Raw genomic sequence first — 16,237 nt, forward strand, 5'->3', positions numbered from 1 at the left:
ATGCACACACCGTCACACAGGTAGACATAATAAAGAGTAAACCTTTAAATTAGAATGTGTGATGCAAATGACTGACAAAAAATTACTATCTATGAAATACAGACTTGTTAATACTACAAAGAAGATGAACAGTCCAGAGGCACTGTAGAGCAACTCCAACACAAATGACTGTCAGGTAGAAGAGCCTGAGAATAAATAGTGCCAGATGGAGTACAAACCCCAGCCAGGCTCCCCCTGTCACACTGCAAATGACAGGGGTCCCTCTGTATCCTCAGAGGCTTGGTCGCAAGGTCCCCTTAGATGGTGAAGTGTGGTGTAGCGCTTGCCTCTGACCCACAAGCAGCCTTCCTACTTTAAAGCGCGTGCTCATCCGAATACAGTGCAGGCGCTGTGGGGGTCGCCATACCATCGTGTTTAATGAGATGGAAAGTGTTCGTGTTCGCTCATTGCCGAGGCCTTTGTTTTGCTTTTGGATAATCTTGATGGGTTTCTTGGTTGAGTGTGTGCAAACATGGAACCACAGGGAGCCCAGAGTGGAGTCACATCTCCAGAGCACCAGGACCCACTCCGTGGGAACATGAATGGCTGTGGTCACTGAACAGAGACAGCTGAGGGCCAGGACGTGTACTGGCCAAACCTGTGCGAGTAGGAGAGTCAGGAAGCCAGGAGAGACAGAGGGAAGAGGCCAAGAGAGCTGAGGGCAGTGGAGTCAGGAGGAAGGGGAAGAAGTGGGCATCCGCCTTTCTATATGCAAGGTCACTCTGAAGTCATCTTCAGGGCACCAACCTGCTGCTGTAGGCCTCGGGGGAGAGGGGAGGAGGATGAAAGAAGACACTTCCTTTCTTCATCCTTCTGTGCCCTGGCATCCTGTGCCCTGTGCTTCTCAGTTAAAGCAGCAACCGTAATTGCAGAGGGGATAGCCCAATAGCAGTATAGTCACTGGTGGGGAAAACATACATCCTGATACTTTATTCCTCTCTGTTGTTGGTTGGTTGGTTGGTTGGTTGGTTGGTTGGTTGGTTGGTTTTCCCAGTACCGAGGGCCTTGCACCTACCAGGCAAGTGCTCTGCCACTCAGCTATATCTCCAGAACCTTTGTTATTACTATCATTTTATGCACAGGGGTGTAGAGACTGTGTGTGTGTCGGTGGATCAGATCCCCTGGAACTGGAGTTACAGATAGCTGTGAGCCACCATGTGGGTGCTGGGGATGGAACCCCGACCCTCAGTGAGAGCAGCCAGGGCTCTTTATCACTGTTCATCTCTGCAGCTGTCCCAGTCTACTTCCGCTGAGTCAGGGTCTTCCGAAGTTGCCCAACTTGGCCTTGAACTTGTAATCCTCCTGCCTCAGGCTCCACAGTAACTGAGACTGGAGGACTGCACTTCCGGGCCTGGTTCTTGGTTTCAGAGAGATAGTGGTCACTTGAGAGTTGTTGGTGTTGTGTGAAAACACACGCAGAGTTAACAGAGCGTGGTGGCTTTGCACAGGCCTCCATCAGGGTGCTGGGTAGTGTCCTCTGTGGCCAGACAGAGATTCCGTGGAAGGAGCTCAACTGCTTGATCGCAGAAGTGACCTATGGTGGCCAAGTGACTGATAAGTGGGACAATCGATGCCTGATGGCTCTCTTCTACAAATTCTGTAATGCTGACATTCTGAAGGCTGACTTCACTTTCTCCAGTGATGAGGTAAGAAATGGATTTGCCCTGATTACTTTTAACGAGGTTGTGTTGCATTCTTTGTCTTCAAACAAACTGTAATGATTACGTTAGGGGCATTCATTAACTTTCACAACAATATTACAAAACCAACTTCCCATTGTCTTTTAAGTGCTAGAGTATACCAGGAAGTAAAAGAATGGGAAAGAGCTGGTGTGTGCCCTCCAAGGACCTTAAGTGTCATACACAAAGCACAAGGAAGCAGAAGCAAGCAGCACACACACACAGACCAATGAGACCGTGCCAGCCATAGACACGTGCTTTCCACTGGTTGTCCAAGCTTCTCTTTGCCCAACTTGCAGCTACAGATGCTGAGTGGAAAGCACACACTGCTAGTCTGTAGAAGGCTAGCATGCAAGAACCCTGTCTCAACCATGAGTACCTGAGGGTAGAAAAGTCCAGACCTCCTATCTGCTCCCTTTCCTCACCCCCTTAGCTTCCATCCTCCATGCAGGCCTCCACCTTGTGGGCATAGATCCAGGTTAGACACCAGCAGGTAGGCTCTGTCTGGTGTTTGCTACAGAGGAAACAACTGTGACCTCTAACCCTTGGTGGAGGGCAGGGATTTGGAGCTGTAAGTGGACAGCAGGAGATGGAAGGAAAAGGTCCTGAGCGAGACCTGGTGTCCTCAAGGAGTAGAGGTCAGACTCAGGTCAGCTGCCCACCAGTGTGCACATTTGCTCTTGGATACGCAAAGCTTCCGTGTTTGCTCTTAAATGTTTAAAGCAGCATTGAAGTTCAGATCCTCAAGTCAGTTCTTAAGAGAAAATTAGCCTTGAACAACCTTTAAAATCGCTCAGTCAGTGTCATGTGCTTGACTTCTGTATGCCGACTGTCACACTGAATGCGCATGAGTGAACAGGAGACATGGTAACACACACAGAGCTTGTTCCACTGCAACATTCCATGTTAACAAATGTGCATATTCTGAAGAACTGTATTTCAATTAATTGCTTTAAACCCCTGAAATTTTTATAACCATTGCAACCTCCCAGTCCATCCTATGCACTGTAATAATCTTAGCTTCTTTCACTGAAAATGTCTTTTAGCAGTGACTGGGGTAGGGGGTTGAGGGAAAGGGCTTTCAATCAGGATATATAATGAGTAAAATGTGAAGAAAAAATTAAAAAAAAAAAACAAAGACACTATGCAATTTGTAGGCAAATTATGGAACTAGAAAAGATCATCCTGAGTAAGGTAACCCAGAACCAGAAAGACAGATCTAAGTGATATCTACTTATTGCTTATAAGTATATATTAGCCATAAAGTATAGAATAATCATGGTACAATCCACAGACCCAAAGAAACCAAGGAGGGCAAAAGGGAAGCTGCCTGGAAGTCCCCACACTTGTAACACATGAGGCCTTGGCCTCCTTCATGTTGCTTCTACAGGTTGTGCTCAAGGCCTCTTGTTTCCATTACCTGTGGGTATATTTCATTAAGGCAATAGTGGTTAGACTCCCCTAGCCTTTAAGTGACCCCCCTCACAACAAAAAAGTTACATATGTGTCATATAGTTTGCAATAGAGCAGTCCCAAGTGTTGCTTTCAGAGAGTGTCTGTACCATATAGACACAAGAAGAGCTTTTGTATAAAAGGCCACGGGGAGACACCATCTCCATGCGTTACCCAGGGTAGAAGTCTTCTTACTCATGCAAAAGTAACAAAGCTATTACACTTTCAGATATACCGCCCAGTGTCCATCTTTGCAAGCTTACAGGACTGCATAAACCTGGTCCAGTCCCTACCAGATGACGAGTCTCCCGAAATACTAGGAATACACCCCAAGGCCAAACACACCTGCAACGAGAGAAGGACTGAGAAGTTCATTGAAAATCTCATCACCATGCAGCCAAAAGTGGCCCGGATCAGCCTCCTGATCAAGTAAGAGCACAGTGGGAATTCTTAGTAGCTGGGAGCTACAGGCATGATCTGGACAGAGCAGTAAAGTTTGCATGATAAACAAAGTTCTCCACATCACAGAAGCAAGTACATGATACACATGCACAAACACACCTGTGCTTTATGTGTGCGTGTGTACACACAACACACTTGCCAAGCACATAGTAGTTAATAAACATTTCCTGGATGAATGAGTGACTGAATTGTACCTGGTGAGTTGTCTTTAAATGACTACAGTTTCCTTTTTTTTTTTTTTTTTTTTTTTTTTGTGGTTTGGTTTGGTTTGGGTTTTTCAAAACAGGGTTTCTCTGTGTAACTGCCCTGGCTGTCCTGGAACTCGCTTTGTAGACCAGACAGACTGACCTCAAACTGAACTCCCAGGGATCCTCCTGGGATGCCTCTGCCTCCTGTAGACCGGGGTTAAAGGTGTGCACTCCCACACCTGGCTATCAATGAATTTGTTTAAATGTGAAGCATGCACACTTGCTTCTCAGAAGGAACAGACAGCCGCCACCTCAATGACAGGAAGGGCTGTGGGCTCAAGAGAAGCTTGCCTGGAGTTGGAGAGCCATGTAAGTTACAGCTTTATTTATTCTGTGTCCGGTGCCATGCTGCTTCGGCGGCCTTATCTGGAAAGGGGCTAGAAATACCTGTCTGCCCTGCAAGGCTGTTTTACAGTCCAAAGGGTATATTACATGTATCCCAAGTTCAAGCTTCCTCCCCCTGAGACTATAAGATGAAATCAGGTGTGCACACCAGGGCTGCATGACTTCGGCCCTCGGTGGGTCACTCCATTCTCCGGCGTGTACACACTTCCCAGGGAGCTCAGACATCGCTGCTTAGGGACTGGATCCTAGTGTGCACCCTTCCTATTCCCTGTGTTCCTCACCGGACCCGTGTCCAGACAGCCGCACTGTCCGCTTGGCAGGGACTTCCTGAGAGTCCGGCGACTTCTGCCCTGCTTTGGGTTTTTCAGCATCTCGGTTTAACACATCCTAACAACCATGTTGTTGAGGCCTTTCGGTAACCTTGCATCCCACTTGTACATTTTCAAGTAGCTTAATCTTTGTTATAAAGTCAGCATCCGTCTGTCTGCCAGGCCTTCTCAGGTTTGTCAGTCATTTCTATAACTCTAATACTCAGGTGTGGACAGTGAATCTTAAATTCCTTTGTCCTCTTTCTTGTATGACTTTAACAGGATTTCAGGGTGTTTTAATTTCTCAGTTATCTCTGTTTCTAAGTGGAGGTTTGCTGTGCACGCATGAGGGCCTGTGTCAGAGCCACAGAACCCAGCTAAAGCCAGGCACACATCTGTAACCCAACAACTAGAAAGTAGAGGGACGTGGATCCTGGGGCTTGCTAGCCAGCCTTGCCAAGATGTGAGATCCAGGTTCAGTGAGGAGCCTTGTTTTCATAGATAAATTAATAAGGTTGAGAGAGAATCGAGACAAAAGCCATCCCAACATCAAGCTCTGACCCCCACATATGCCTACCAAGGCAGGTGTACCTGCACAGCATGCAAACAAGAATACGACACCAACACCCCCACACGCATACACACACCATATTCTAGAGAACGACATTCCTGAGCACAAGAGTATCTTTTCTATAACTTTTCCTTGCTGGAATTTCTTCTTGTTGGGAATATAAGTAGCATACTCGGAAGCTGTAGCTGTCAGGATAATTGCTCCATAATTCTATGCATGGTGGGTGGCCACATTACCCACATCCCTGAGTGCCAGCTACATAGTCTCTAATGCGTATAGACTGAACTTACACTTCTTTGGCTAAATTCATGTATTTTTTTTTCCATATATCCCAAAACCAATTAGAATTCTGTATTACCTTTTAGTCATCTTGTCTCTGGATCAGGAGCCAATCAGATGACATCAGAATGTTCTCTGGCTTTGGCACGTGGGTTTTGCTATTTGATCCGTCATCCAGGGTTGTTTGCTAACACAAAATAGACACAGTTCAAGTGCTGCTTCACTAGAAGTGAGTATATAGTACCTGCTTCTTAGGGGGAAATTGCAAATTGGAGACAGGCAATGCCTAGGAGGAAACATCAGCATGTTCCCAGAGAACAGCAGGCGGAATCCTGTAGACTCCACGCCTGTGATAGCACACTTCATGCTATTAGCAAGCCACACTGTACCAGCAAAAGATGGCATGATTATAATGGAATATTTTGTTTTTCCTGGGGAGATGTAAACGGATGTCTACTCATTTCAGATATGTCACTGACACAGAAACAGTTCCTCCCAAATCTAGCTTAATGAACCAGTGGGTTTAGTTAAGTTATTTTCAGGAGTGTGGGTTACCGTGGTTCTCCTCCTACCTGGGGGCTGTCTCCCACCTGCCCACCAAGTCAGGAGGGGCATGAGACAAGGTGCAAGGCTGGAAAGGCCGGCGGGCACTGTGTGGAGATCACGCACTCCAGGAACCACTTCAGGGAGCTAGTGCAACTTTAATTCCAGAGAACAAAGGTATACCCCTTGGGGAGTGGGGGGGGAGCTCCAAGTTTAGGTGTACTTAATTAGTTGGAACTAGGCACTTCAAGGATGCTTGATTTGCATGAACAGCACACTCCTATCATATGAATGGAAACACTACCTAATTATCCTATAGGCACAGGGAGGGGAGAGCTAGCAGGAAGCTGTGTCAAAGGCCATATATCAAATGTGGTTAGGGGCATCTGTGTCTAGAGACACTCTCCAGATGAAGTCAGGCAGAGAGCAAGAGGTCCTGCTAAGAAGAGGGAGTCCTACACCATAACGCTGAGCTCAGAATGGCTATCCGGACTGCAACCTCAAACAGCACGGTCCTCCCAACAGGTTACAGGCTACTTACAGAAGCATAGATAAGCCAGACATTTATGTTACCAAAAACTCCACCCTAACATAGATAGCAACTCCCGAAAACTTGCAGGCAGCTCAGCTCATCAGTCTGTCCTGCCCAGTAACTATTAATTCTGATAAAACCTTACAGGGAGCCCGGTAAATCTTCTGCGTTTTAGGAACCTCCTGAGACTTGTGACTTACTTTACTCCCTGAGCCTTCTAAGTTTAATCCGTTTCCCCAGTGTGAAAGAGTCTTTCTCTAGAAAGGAGTGTTCGAATTGAAAGACGTAGTTACACAACTAGAATACATTTAGCAAGAACCTTAAACATGTTTCATAGTGTTGCCTAGGTCACATAAGAGGCCCTGATTCCTCCAGCCACGTTACTCAAACATGGAAGCTCATCTGTCTGTGAGATGCTATCGGGAGACATGTCATATTCAATATAATTGAGACTTTTTGCCTTTTGAAATTATTTGAAGGCACCTTGGGTGGCTACTGAGAAACTGAAGCAAAAGCCAGAAAGCAAAGCATGATGACCAAGTAGAAAATGCATGTCCTTGAGTAATGGACATGTAGGGTGTCCCTGAAACAGTTCTACTGAGCTAAAAGGCCACGTGGTGATGTCAGGGTTATCAGCTGCTTTCAAAGTTGACATTCTTTGAAAGATGGCTAAATGAGAAGAAACTGGGTGTCAGGTGAAAACCTGGGCCATCCCAGCCAACAAAGAGAACTCAGGAGCATAGCTGTGCCCTGCTCGCCCGCTCTCCGCACTGTCAGTTCCCCGCTCGCCCGCTCTCCGCACTGTCAGTTCCCCGGTCCTGGGTCCTCATCTTTGGAAGGACTCCAAAGCATCCCGCCAGCCATGTGGCTCCACAGACGCAACCAGCCACACCCAGAGTGCATGGTCAGGAAGCCTTAGGGTAAGCACAGAGGAAGTGACATGCTGACCCGTCGACACCTCTGAGCTGCTGGGCATGCCTCCTGCTCCTTCACATTCAGTCTGGGCATATGCCTGTCTGCAGATGTCTGACATAATGCTCCAGCTACATCTTCTAGTGTAGAATGAGGAAGTCGCTGGGTCTGAGGGCCATGGCACATTCAAATTTATTATGTTCAATAAATTTGTTCAATGTGGGCGAAGCTTCATAAGGTAAAAAGTGTTTTAGAAACAAATCCTAGGGAGGCTTTTACAGCCAGGCATGGTGGCGCACACCTGTAATCCCAGCAATCAGAGGCAGAGGCAGGCACATCTCTGTGAGTTCCTGGCCAGCCTGGTCTACAAATCAAGTCCAGGATAGCCAAGGCTACACAGAAGAACCCTGTCTCAAAAAAAAAAAAAAAAAAAGAAAAAAGAAAGAAAGAAAAAGAAGAAAGAAGGTTTTTACAACAGATTTCCTTATAAACACAGAAGTTACCAGTTTTCTCCTCTGTGAACTTCAGTGTCTCTGAGGTCTTCGGTAGTGTCACAGCTGAGAGCTCCATGAGGCTGCGTACCTCTTGTGGGGCCAAAGCAGAGGGGACTCCCAGCAGGCTTGCTCTGCCTCATTCTTCACCTGCTTCCTTTGCAGTCCTGAGCAGAGCAGCGACGAATTGGTGATGGAGCTCCTGACTGACATAATGGTCCAGCTCCCCATTTCAGTGGAGAATGAGGAAGTCAAGGGGCCTGAGGGCCAAGCCACATTCAAATGCATTATGTCTGGTCCAATGTGGTCGAAGCTCCATAAGCACGTGGAAGGTGAGCTTCGGCCCTGAGCTTCATCCCGTGCCGTGGCCTCGTCAGCAGAGACTCTGACCCTGGAGGGAGGGAGAACAAGCACAGCTTGGAAAGACCATGCGTTCCCCCAGATGGGAGATGGTGGCAGAGAGGAAAATCGGGCTTTGGTATGAGGGAGGAGGGAGTCCAAAAAGGAAACAGCAGCTATCATAGCAGACAAGGGCTCAGCTGGGGTTGCTGTCCAGTGGTGCTCTCCCTGCCCTCTGGCCTCTGGGATAGAGCTCAGAGCAGTGAGATTTAGAAAAGGGGTCTCTTGAGGAAGGTGAGGTCAGGCCCAGGTCCAGCTCTGAAGAGATAAGTGCCTGGATTGGGAGAAATTTCCAAGTCAAATTCTAACATCCAAAATTCCTTTTTAAAATTTCCCTTTTTTTATGTCTTTTTTTTTTTTAATTGTATGTTGGCGGAGTATACACGTATATACGGGTGCCCAAGGGCACCAAAGAGATGTCAGATCCCTTCAAGCTGGAGTTACAGCCAGTTGTTAGCTATGATGTGGGTGCCGGGAATCAAACTCGGGGCCTCTGCAAGAGCAAAGAGCAGTATGTGCTCTTAACCGCTAAGCCACCACTCCAGCCCCATAGTCTAAGTCCTGCTGTTTCCAAAATTCACTTCGGAGCCAATTGTTGAGCAAGAGCTTACCAAGATGCAAAGCGGTGCGCGGCCAGCAACAGCACACAGCCGACAGTGGTCCTGAGATCTGATCCCAGCACAATGGGGACACCTGAGAGCGCATCTCTCAGAATGCTAAATCTGACCTTCAGTTCTGCCTACAAGTCTGAAAAAAAATATTAAACTGAGGGTCTCACTAAGGAGCTCTGGCTGGCCTGGAAGTCAGAGGCCCACTTGCCGCTGCCTCCCAAGCAGTGGGATTAAAAGCCAGTGCCAGACACAGCGGCTGCTTATTGATTTGCATATTAAGTGACACTGATAAATCATGGTAACAAGGAGTACGGTTGATCGGGGAAAAAATACCTACAATATTTGCTCTCTAGACTTGTCTAGAAAATGCCTACCAACCATGGTCATATGCATGGACAACACTTGGAAGCCTGCATATCTCAGAAATCTCCTTCCGTGTAAACATCACACTCTCTCTCTCTTCATTCAGGCTATGATCCCCTTGTCCACTCTGTCTTGATACCCTTTCTAAGGAAAGAAATAGACTGTTTCGACAAGTTACTATCTGTCATCCACAAATCCCTAAAGGATCTTGAAGTTGCCATAAAGGGAGAGAGCATCATCACTGAGGACCTGGAGGAGATGTACGAGTCTCTCCTCACGGCCAGGGTGCCTAGGCTGTGGCAGGTAAGCAGCCACGCCTGAGGCAAAGGTCAGTGCTCCACACTGACCGGATGACTGCTCCCTGTGAGGAGACGGTGGGCAGCCATTGTGCTCATCTATTTCCGGTACAGGTAAGAGTGGATACAACCAGTTAGAGGGCAATGTGTACCTAAATTTATCTTTGAGGTAAGTACCACAGAGCCGTAACAGCACAAATCGGAAAATAGCCTGAAGATACAGGAAGAGGAATCTGATTACATGAACTGAGGTCTAGCCACAAGATGAGGTGTGTGGGCCCTCCACAGGGTCTTGGTAAAGTTTTTAGTGTTCCCAAAGAATGTGGAGGCATGTGTTTGCTTATAAAAGCGCATGTGTTTTAATTTCAAGAAACACAGAAGTTGTGGAAGGAAAAGAAGTTACTTCAGTGGTATCTTCATGGTCTGTGTGTGGAGAAAGGCGTTGCTCTTAGTTTCATATTTTGTAGTACTTCAGTCTGCTATTCTGACTTATCTCATTCATATTTCAGTTAGTATAAAACTTTATTTACAAATGCTGTAAGCTACATGTCCTTAGGGATCAGGAAATTTTTACAAATGACCACCACCAAAATAAAGTGCTGACAAATGCCACGTAGGTGAACCCTGAAAACCGCAGCTCTTCTGCAGAGCGCAAGAAGGTGATCGCAGGAGGCCACAGTGTATGACTCGTTTAAATGAGTTGTCCATAACAGACAATCACACACAGTGTGGCCACCTCCCTCTGGGAACAACATTAAAGCAATGCAAGTGAAAAGGCCAGGGGTTGTTTGCTTGCTGGCTAGCTTGCTTGCCTGTTTGCTTGCTTTGGTGTGTTTAGTGATGCTAGGCTGAAGGTGACTGCAGTATTGGTTGTCCAGCTCAGGAAATACATCTAACAACCACTGATCATGTACCTCATTGTATGGTTATTTGAATTGCAGGTCAGTACACTACTAACAAAAAGAAAAGCTATGTAGAAAACATGGAAACAACTTAAAGGCATCAATGACAACTAATTCTTTAAAAATTCAATATGAACTAGTGAAAAGTTGCAATGTAGCATTCATACGTGTAGCATGGTGGGACTCCAGAGCCGACAGGATTTCTGGGCTTGCTGGTGCCACTGTGTTGGGAGGCTATGATCAGCTGCAGACACGTGGCAGTGTGTCTGTATGTCTGACTAACAGATCTAAGTGGCATGTCAAGCTAGGACAAGCAACAAGATGGACATGGGAAGTGTGTAGAGCTACGGGGATGTCAGAGTGAAGCTACTGAGAACCACTAGATAAAAGAACTCTAAGCAAGACTTACTGTTGCCAGCCTGAAATGTTGGGACCACAGGAGTTGAGGGTAGAGAAAAGAAAAAGGCTGGAAAGGGTTGGGCAATAGACTCACCTCAAAGAGAGGAGCCAGGGAATTGAATCTGAAAGGAAGTAGACAGAATTCAGGAGAGAAAGATGCGTGCCCTGGGGTGGAGTGGGCCCAATAGCGCAGGAAATGGTGCCCACTGATTTCTAATGAGGACAGAAGAGAGAACCAGGAGGCTAGGCTGTTCTCACAAGACACCATCTATAAATAGAAGACAGAGGCAGCTGAGGGCTGAAAGCCCCACTCCCTCCATCCCTGGACCTTTGAGGGCTTGTTATGAGCAGGGTTAGAGAATGGACAGTGATGGCTGGGAGCAGAAGGAAACACCCTCTAAAGTCAAGAGGCCAGCTCTGCTGGGCTGGAAGGAAAAGCACTGTCCAGTAAGTGAGGCTGGTAACTTGCACCAGAAAAACAAGGGAGTCTAAGTGGCTAAAACCCAGAGTCCCCATGAAGACAATGTCCCCAGGGAAAAGGGGGAGGCAAAAGGGAAAGGTTCAGAGCAATGAAAGCTTGTAGCCAGGGCAGGTACTTCCAGTTAGGATGTCTGAAAATTAGGTAGTCATTTTCAGACTTATCACTGTATTTTCAGCTGGAAAATGGCATCTCCTGCCAAGGTGTTTCTCCCTGGCAGAAAAGTGATGACCTCTAGACAGAGTTGCAGAAACAATGCACCTCTCTCTCAATCCGCAGAAGAATGCCTACAAGTCCATCAAGCCCCTGAGCTTCTGGGTGAGCGATCTCCTCCAGCGGGTGAATTTCTTCAACACCTGGGCCAAAGTGGCATACACGGCCATCTACCATCGGTAGGAGCAAGAGCCAGCTTTTCATCCCTGCCCTGCTTCTGCTGGGGCCTGGCAGTTCCCCACTCACTCACCAGACAGCTCAGTCTCTTGTTTTTGCTGTTGTTTGTTTTTTGTTTTTGTTTCCTCAGCCCTTTCTTTTGGGATAAGAAAACATTGACCTCAGAGTTGAGGCCCCATGCAAGGTCTTCCCATGCTGAGAAGGGAACACCCAGTATGTGTTTCTTGCCACTGTCCCTCACTGTGCCTGGAAAACTGGCCTCAGGAATGCAGACTAATGTGTGAAAAACCTAGTGGTGTGTCCCTGACTCAGTTCTCATGGTAGTCCCATGAGGGGAGGTGGGTGCTGACCCCGTCATCATCCTGTTTCAGAAAGGAGTAAGTCACAGCACAGGAAATCACTTACCCAAAGAACACAGAAGTGCTGAAATGCAAACCCAGAGGTTCTGTGTCCAGCCTATGCCCAGCTGCCTCTTGGACCTCACAGAACATGAGTGTCAGCTGTGGACAAAGCCTGCAACTCAGACAAATGCTAGGATTCCTCACAGCCCAGCCAGGCGTTTCCAAACCCATGGCTTCCACAGTCTGCCTTCCCTTTCCCCTAAGAGGCCTGGAACTGTGCCCAGTGTCCATCAGAGTATAAAACAAAGAGGCTGAGGCAGGCTGGGGTGAGCGGTGAAAGCTGCTGCCGGGTGCACTGGAGGAGGCTGCCAGGGGCTCTCGAGGGTAGCCGCTACTCTGTCCTCAGCCTCCCTGCCACTGGCTTCTCCCCAGGTACATGAAATTTGTCGCAACCTGGAAACAGTCTTCTACATTGATCAGCCAGAAATCCAAACATGTCCTTGACACTGAGAGCGAATCCATGGATGGATTTCCGACAAGATACTGGTTCCCTGCCTTCTTCTCTCCACAGGGTGAGTGCTAGCACCCAGGGCAGACCCATATCTGGCTCTGGCACATTTGTTCTCAGCCACTCTACCACCACTAGCCCAGATGACAGCACCTGTAGCCCTGTCCTGCCTCACCTCCTCTCCTCATCTCATCCTCCCCACACCCCTGACCCCACTAAGCCTTAGCATGTCCCTTTCTCATCCCCAAGCCACTGGTTCCATGGCATCAAAGACCCCTCCCTAAGGCCTACAACAAGAGGAAATACCACCCTTCAGACACTCTGTATTAACAAGAATTGATGGTGGAATGTCTGTTGGACCCTCCTGCTCAGCACAAACACTCACAGGAAAGGGCAGACACTAAGTGGGCTATGTCACAGCAGCAGGGGGCCAAGGCCCACAGGGACCTGTGAAGAAGCCTGAGCTCCACCAGGGCAGGAACTGGTTGGCAGGTTGTTTTGTTTTTGGTTTATTTCTGTGGCACCCCTAGTACTTAACTTGTCCAACACCAACAAAGCTCTCAGTCAGTCAATACTTGAAGAATGAATGAATGACTTTCCATGAGCCCACACAGGAATCAACACTTAGGACATAAAACAGGGAGGTCACAACTGATGGCCAGAGAGGGCAGCTAAGGAAAGAACTTCTAAGATGAGACCTGAACCTTGCTACCAGCTAAGAATTACCCAAGTGGGTCATTCACACAGCACTTCAGGCTGCCAGCCCTGTACTGCTCATAGAGTTTGATCAGTGGCCTTTGAAGGCTGTGGCTGTCATCACCTCTATGTCCAGCTAGGGAAAACATGGCACAGAGATGTTAAGAAACTTGCCTGAGGACCTGCAGAGATGGCTCAGCAGCCCTGTTGTAGAGGACCCAGGGTTGATTACCAGCACTGATGTAGTGTTTCATAACCATCCATAACTCCAGTTCCAGGGCATCCGAGCTTCTGACCTCCACAGGCACCAAGCACACACCTGGGACAGACATCACTCGCACAGAAAATGAGAAATCTAATAGAAAAAAAAAAAAAGATTAAAAGGGGCGGGGGGGGGACTTTCCCAGAGTCCTACAGCTAACTAGTAACTTGGAGGACTTTGAGGGAACTCGCCCAAATGACTTAAGTTTTTAATTTAGCCTGACAGAAGAGGCAGGTGCTTAACCAAAGACAGACACAAGGCCCACAGACCCCAAGTGTGGGCTGAAGCTAGAAAGATGGCTATAGAAGAGGCAGGAGGGGTGTTGCATTCAGGAAGGGGAGCATAAACACCTGCTGTGAGAGGGAAGGCTGGTAAGGTCCACGCTTGGTCTTGGTCTCTAGTCAAAAAGCTGGCAGTGGCTGCAGTAAGGGGTCACGGGGAAGGAAGAGGAAGAAACAGATAAAAGGAAAGTTAGAAGGCAGAAGCAGCTGGCCTCCCTGTTTGAGATGATGCGGCAGAGGGCGGGCAGAACTCAGCAGGATTCAAGGCCTCCTCTGGCCTGGAGAGCAGAGGTCACTGAAATGTGAACACAGAGGACAAGAGACCAGATGAAGGAATCATCCTCACATAGGTTTGACTTTGTCTTTATTGTCTGTACCCTCCCTCTATACCAGCCAGGGCAAAATGTAGGCAGGTTAGCAAGCCCAGAAGAAAAGAAACTTCCTCTTCCCCAAATTGTCCCTATGACGTTGCCTGAGGAAATCTCGGGCACCCTGGGCGGCATGCTCACTCATCTATGACCTGTCCATCTCTGCTACCAAGATCACCGTGAGATACAATAATCAGCAAAGAAAGAAAGAAAAAGGCCAGGAAAGGCTCAGGTCCCAGGACTATAACCCCGCTCCCTGGACCTACAAAATAGCCCATGTGCACAGATCTGAAAGTGTGGGTGACTGATCCCTTCCACCACGGTGTGTGACACTATTCCCGGGTAAGTGTCAAAAAACATCTCTTCATGGCAGATAGGGAACCAAGTCCACCAGTGTATTAGGGTTACTTACAGAGGCAGAAATGACACAAAGACAGCTGCACCACCAAAGCCACCGCAGCATGGGTGACGGCTCATAAAAGCTGCAACCCTGGAGCTCACTGCCCAACAAGCTGGAGTGTCTCGCCTGGAAGTCCAGCTGGCCTGGGAGTCTCTCTCATCAGTCCTCACTATTTATTTACACATGAGAAGGGCGGTCCTGGTAAAACTGGTCAGTTTCAGAAACTTCCTGAAGCTTTTAAATTGCTTACTTCCTGAATGTTAAGGAGCTTCCCTGTAGGATGCCATGTTTCACCTCCCTTTAGAACATTCCGCATCTTACCAAGCTTCGCTCTAAGGTGGAAAGTTTTATCTAGAAGTTGATAGACAACACCCCATTACCCTTCCTTCCTGCCTCTTCCATCATCTCCATGGGGCAGCCATAGTTCCTACCCCACAGGAAACGCAAGGCTTACCAGAGACTTTGGCCCTGTTTCTCTTCAAAGCGTTTCTTACTGCTGTGCTTCAAGACTACGGAAGAGCCCACGGAACCTCCATGGATGGCCTCACTTTCACTCACAAAGTAATTGTTAGCACCGGTGCTGAACAAGAGACTGAAGTCTCCTTACTTGTCCAGAAAAGGCTCAACTCAGTCACCAGAGCTTTCCAGGTACTGGGTGCTGAGGAGACTGCCAAGGGCCAGCCCCCATTCAATGACTAAATGGGTGTCACACATATAGGATTTAGGCATCCACAGCTTTGTGTCTGTCACCGAGTCTCATGTCTACACGTGCTGTTGTGCCAACACCAGGCTCTGGATCGTTGCAGCTATGTAGTATAGTTTGAGATCAGGTAATGTTACATCTCCAGCCGTGAGCTTTCTGCTTAGAAGTGCTTTAGCCATCTATCATCTTTAGTGTCTTCATACACATCTTTGATTTTTTTTCTAGTTCTGTGAAGATTATCATTGGAATTTTGTTAAATATTGTATTGAATCTGTAGATTGCTTTTTGTGGTGAAGTCATTTTCACATACTAATCCTATAAACACTCTTCCCATTATCTGATGTCTTTATTTTTTTCCAATATTTAAATTTTTTCTTATAGGAGTCTTTTAACTCCATAATCAGGTTTATTCCCAGATTCTTTTTTTTATTTTTTATTTTTTTTACTTTTTAAATTATTCTCTATCAGCAAGTTCAGTTTTGATGTATATACAAGCTACTAATTTGTTGTTTTGTTTCTTTTTTTTTTTCAAGACATGATTTCAAAACAGGGTAGCCCCAATTGTCCTGGACTCACTCTATAGACCAGGCTGTCCTCAAAATCACAGAGATCCACCAGCCTCTGCCTCCCCAGTGCTGGGATTAAAGGGTTGTGCCACCTCTTCTGCTAAAGTCTGCTGATTTTTTGAAAGCTGACTTTGTATCCTGCTAATCTCCTGAAAGCTTTTTTGTTGACCCTTTTTAGTGGAGTCATGATGTCTTTTAATGTTTTTGTTTGTTTGTTTGTTTGTTTGTTTGTTTTTATGATATCGGCCAAAAGGGAAAATGCCCTGGTTAGTTTTTTCCCAGCTCCTCACAAGGTAAAGTTAATCTGGGAAAGGAAACCCCAATGGAGAAAACACCTCAGTCAGATTACCTGCAGACAAGTCTCTAAGGCATTTTTTGACTAACTGTGGCGAGAGGGCCCAGCTCACTGGGGA

General features: G+C 47.2%; 1 protein-coding gene across 1 annotated transcript in view; it reads left to right on the forward strand.

Annotated features, from left to right (window-relative positions):
• Dnah14 (dynein axonemal heavy chain 14) overlaps nucleotides 1-16,237 on the forward strand; it is a 242,443-nt gene that overhangs the window by 221,898 nt on the left and 4,308 nt on the right. The window contains exons 80-86 of the mRNA XM_060365100.1: nucleotides 1,488-1,685; nucleotides 3,400-3,599; nucleotides 8,027-8,193; nucleotides 9,341-9,537; nucleotides 11,589-11,701; nucleotides 12,473-12,612; nucleotides 15,040-15,203. Coding sequence (XP_060221083.1) covers nucleotides 1,488-1,685; nucleotides 3,400-3,599; nucleotides 8,027-8,193; nucleotides 9,341-9,537; nucleotides 11,589-11,701; nucleotides 12,473-12,612; nucleotides 15,040-15,203 — 1,179 coding nt within the window. The remainder of the gene's footprint in view (nucleotides 1-1,487; nucleotides 1,686-3,399; nucleotides 3,600-8,026; nucleotides 8,194-9,340; nucleotides 9,538-11,588; nucleotides 11,702-12,472; nucleotides 12,613-15,039; nucleotides 15,204-16,237) is intronic.

Source organism: Meriones unguiculatus, chromosome 11, assembly GCF_030254825.1.
Source record: "Meriones unguiculatus strain TT.TT164.6M chromosome 11, Bangor_MerUng_6.1, whole genome shotgun sequence".
NCBI lineage: Eukaryota > Metazoa > Chordata > Mammalia > Rodentia > Muridae > Meriones > Meriones unguiculatus.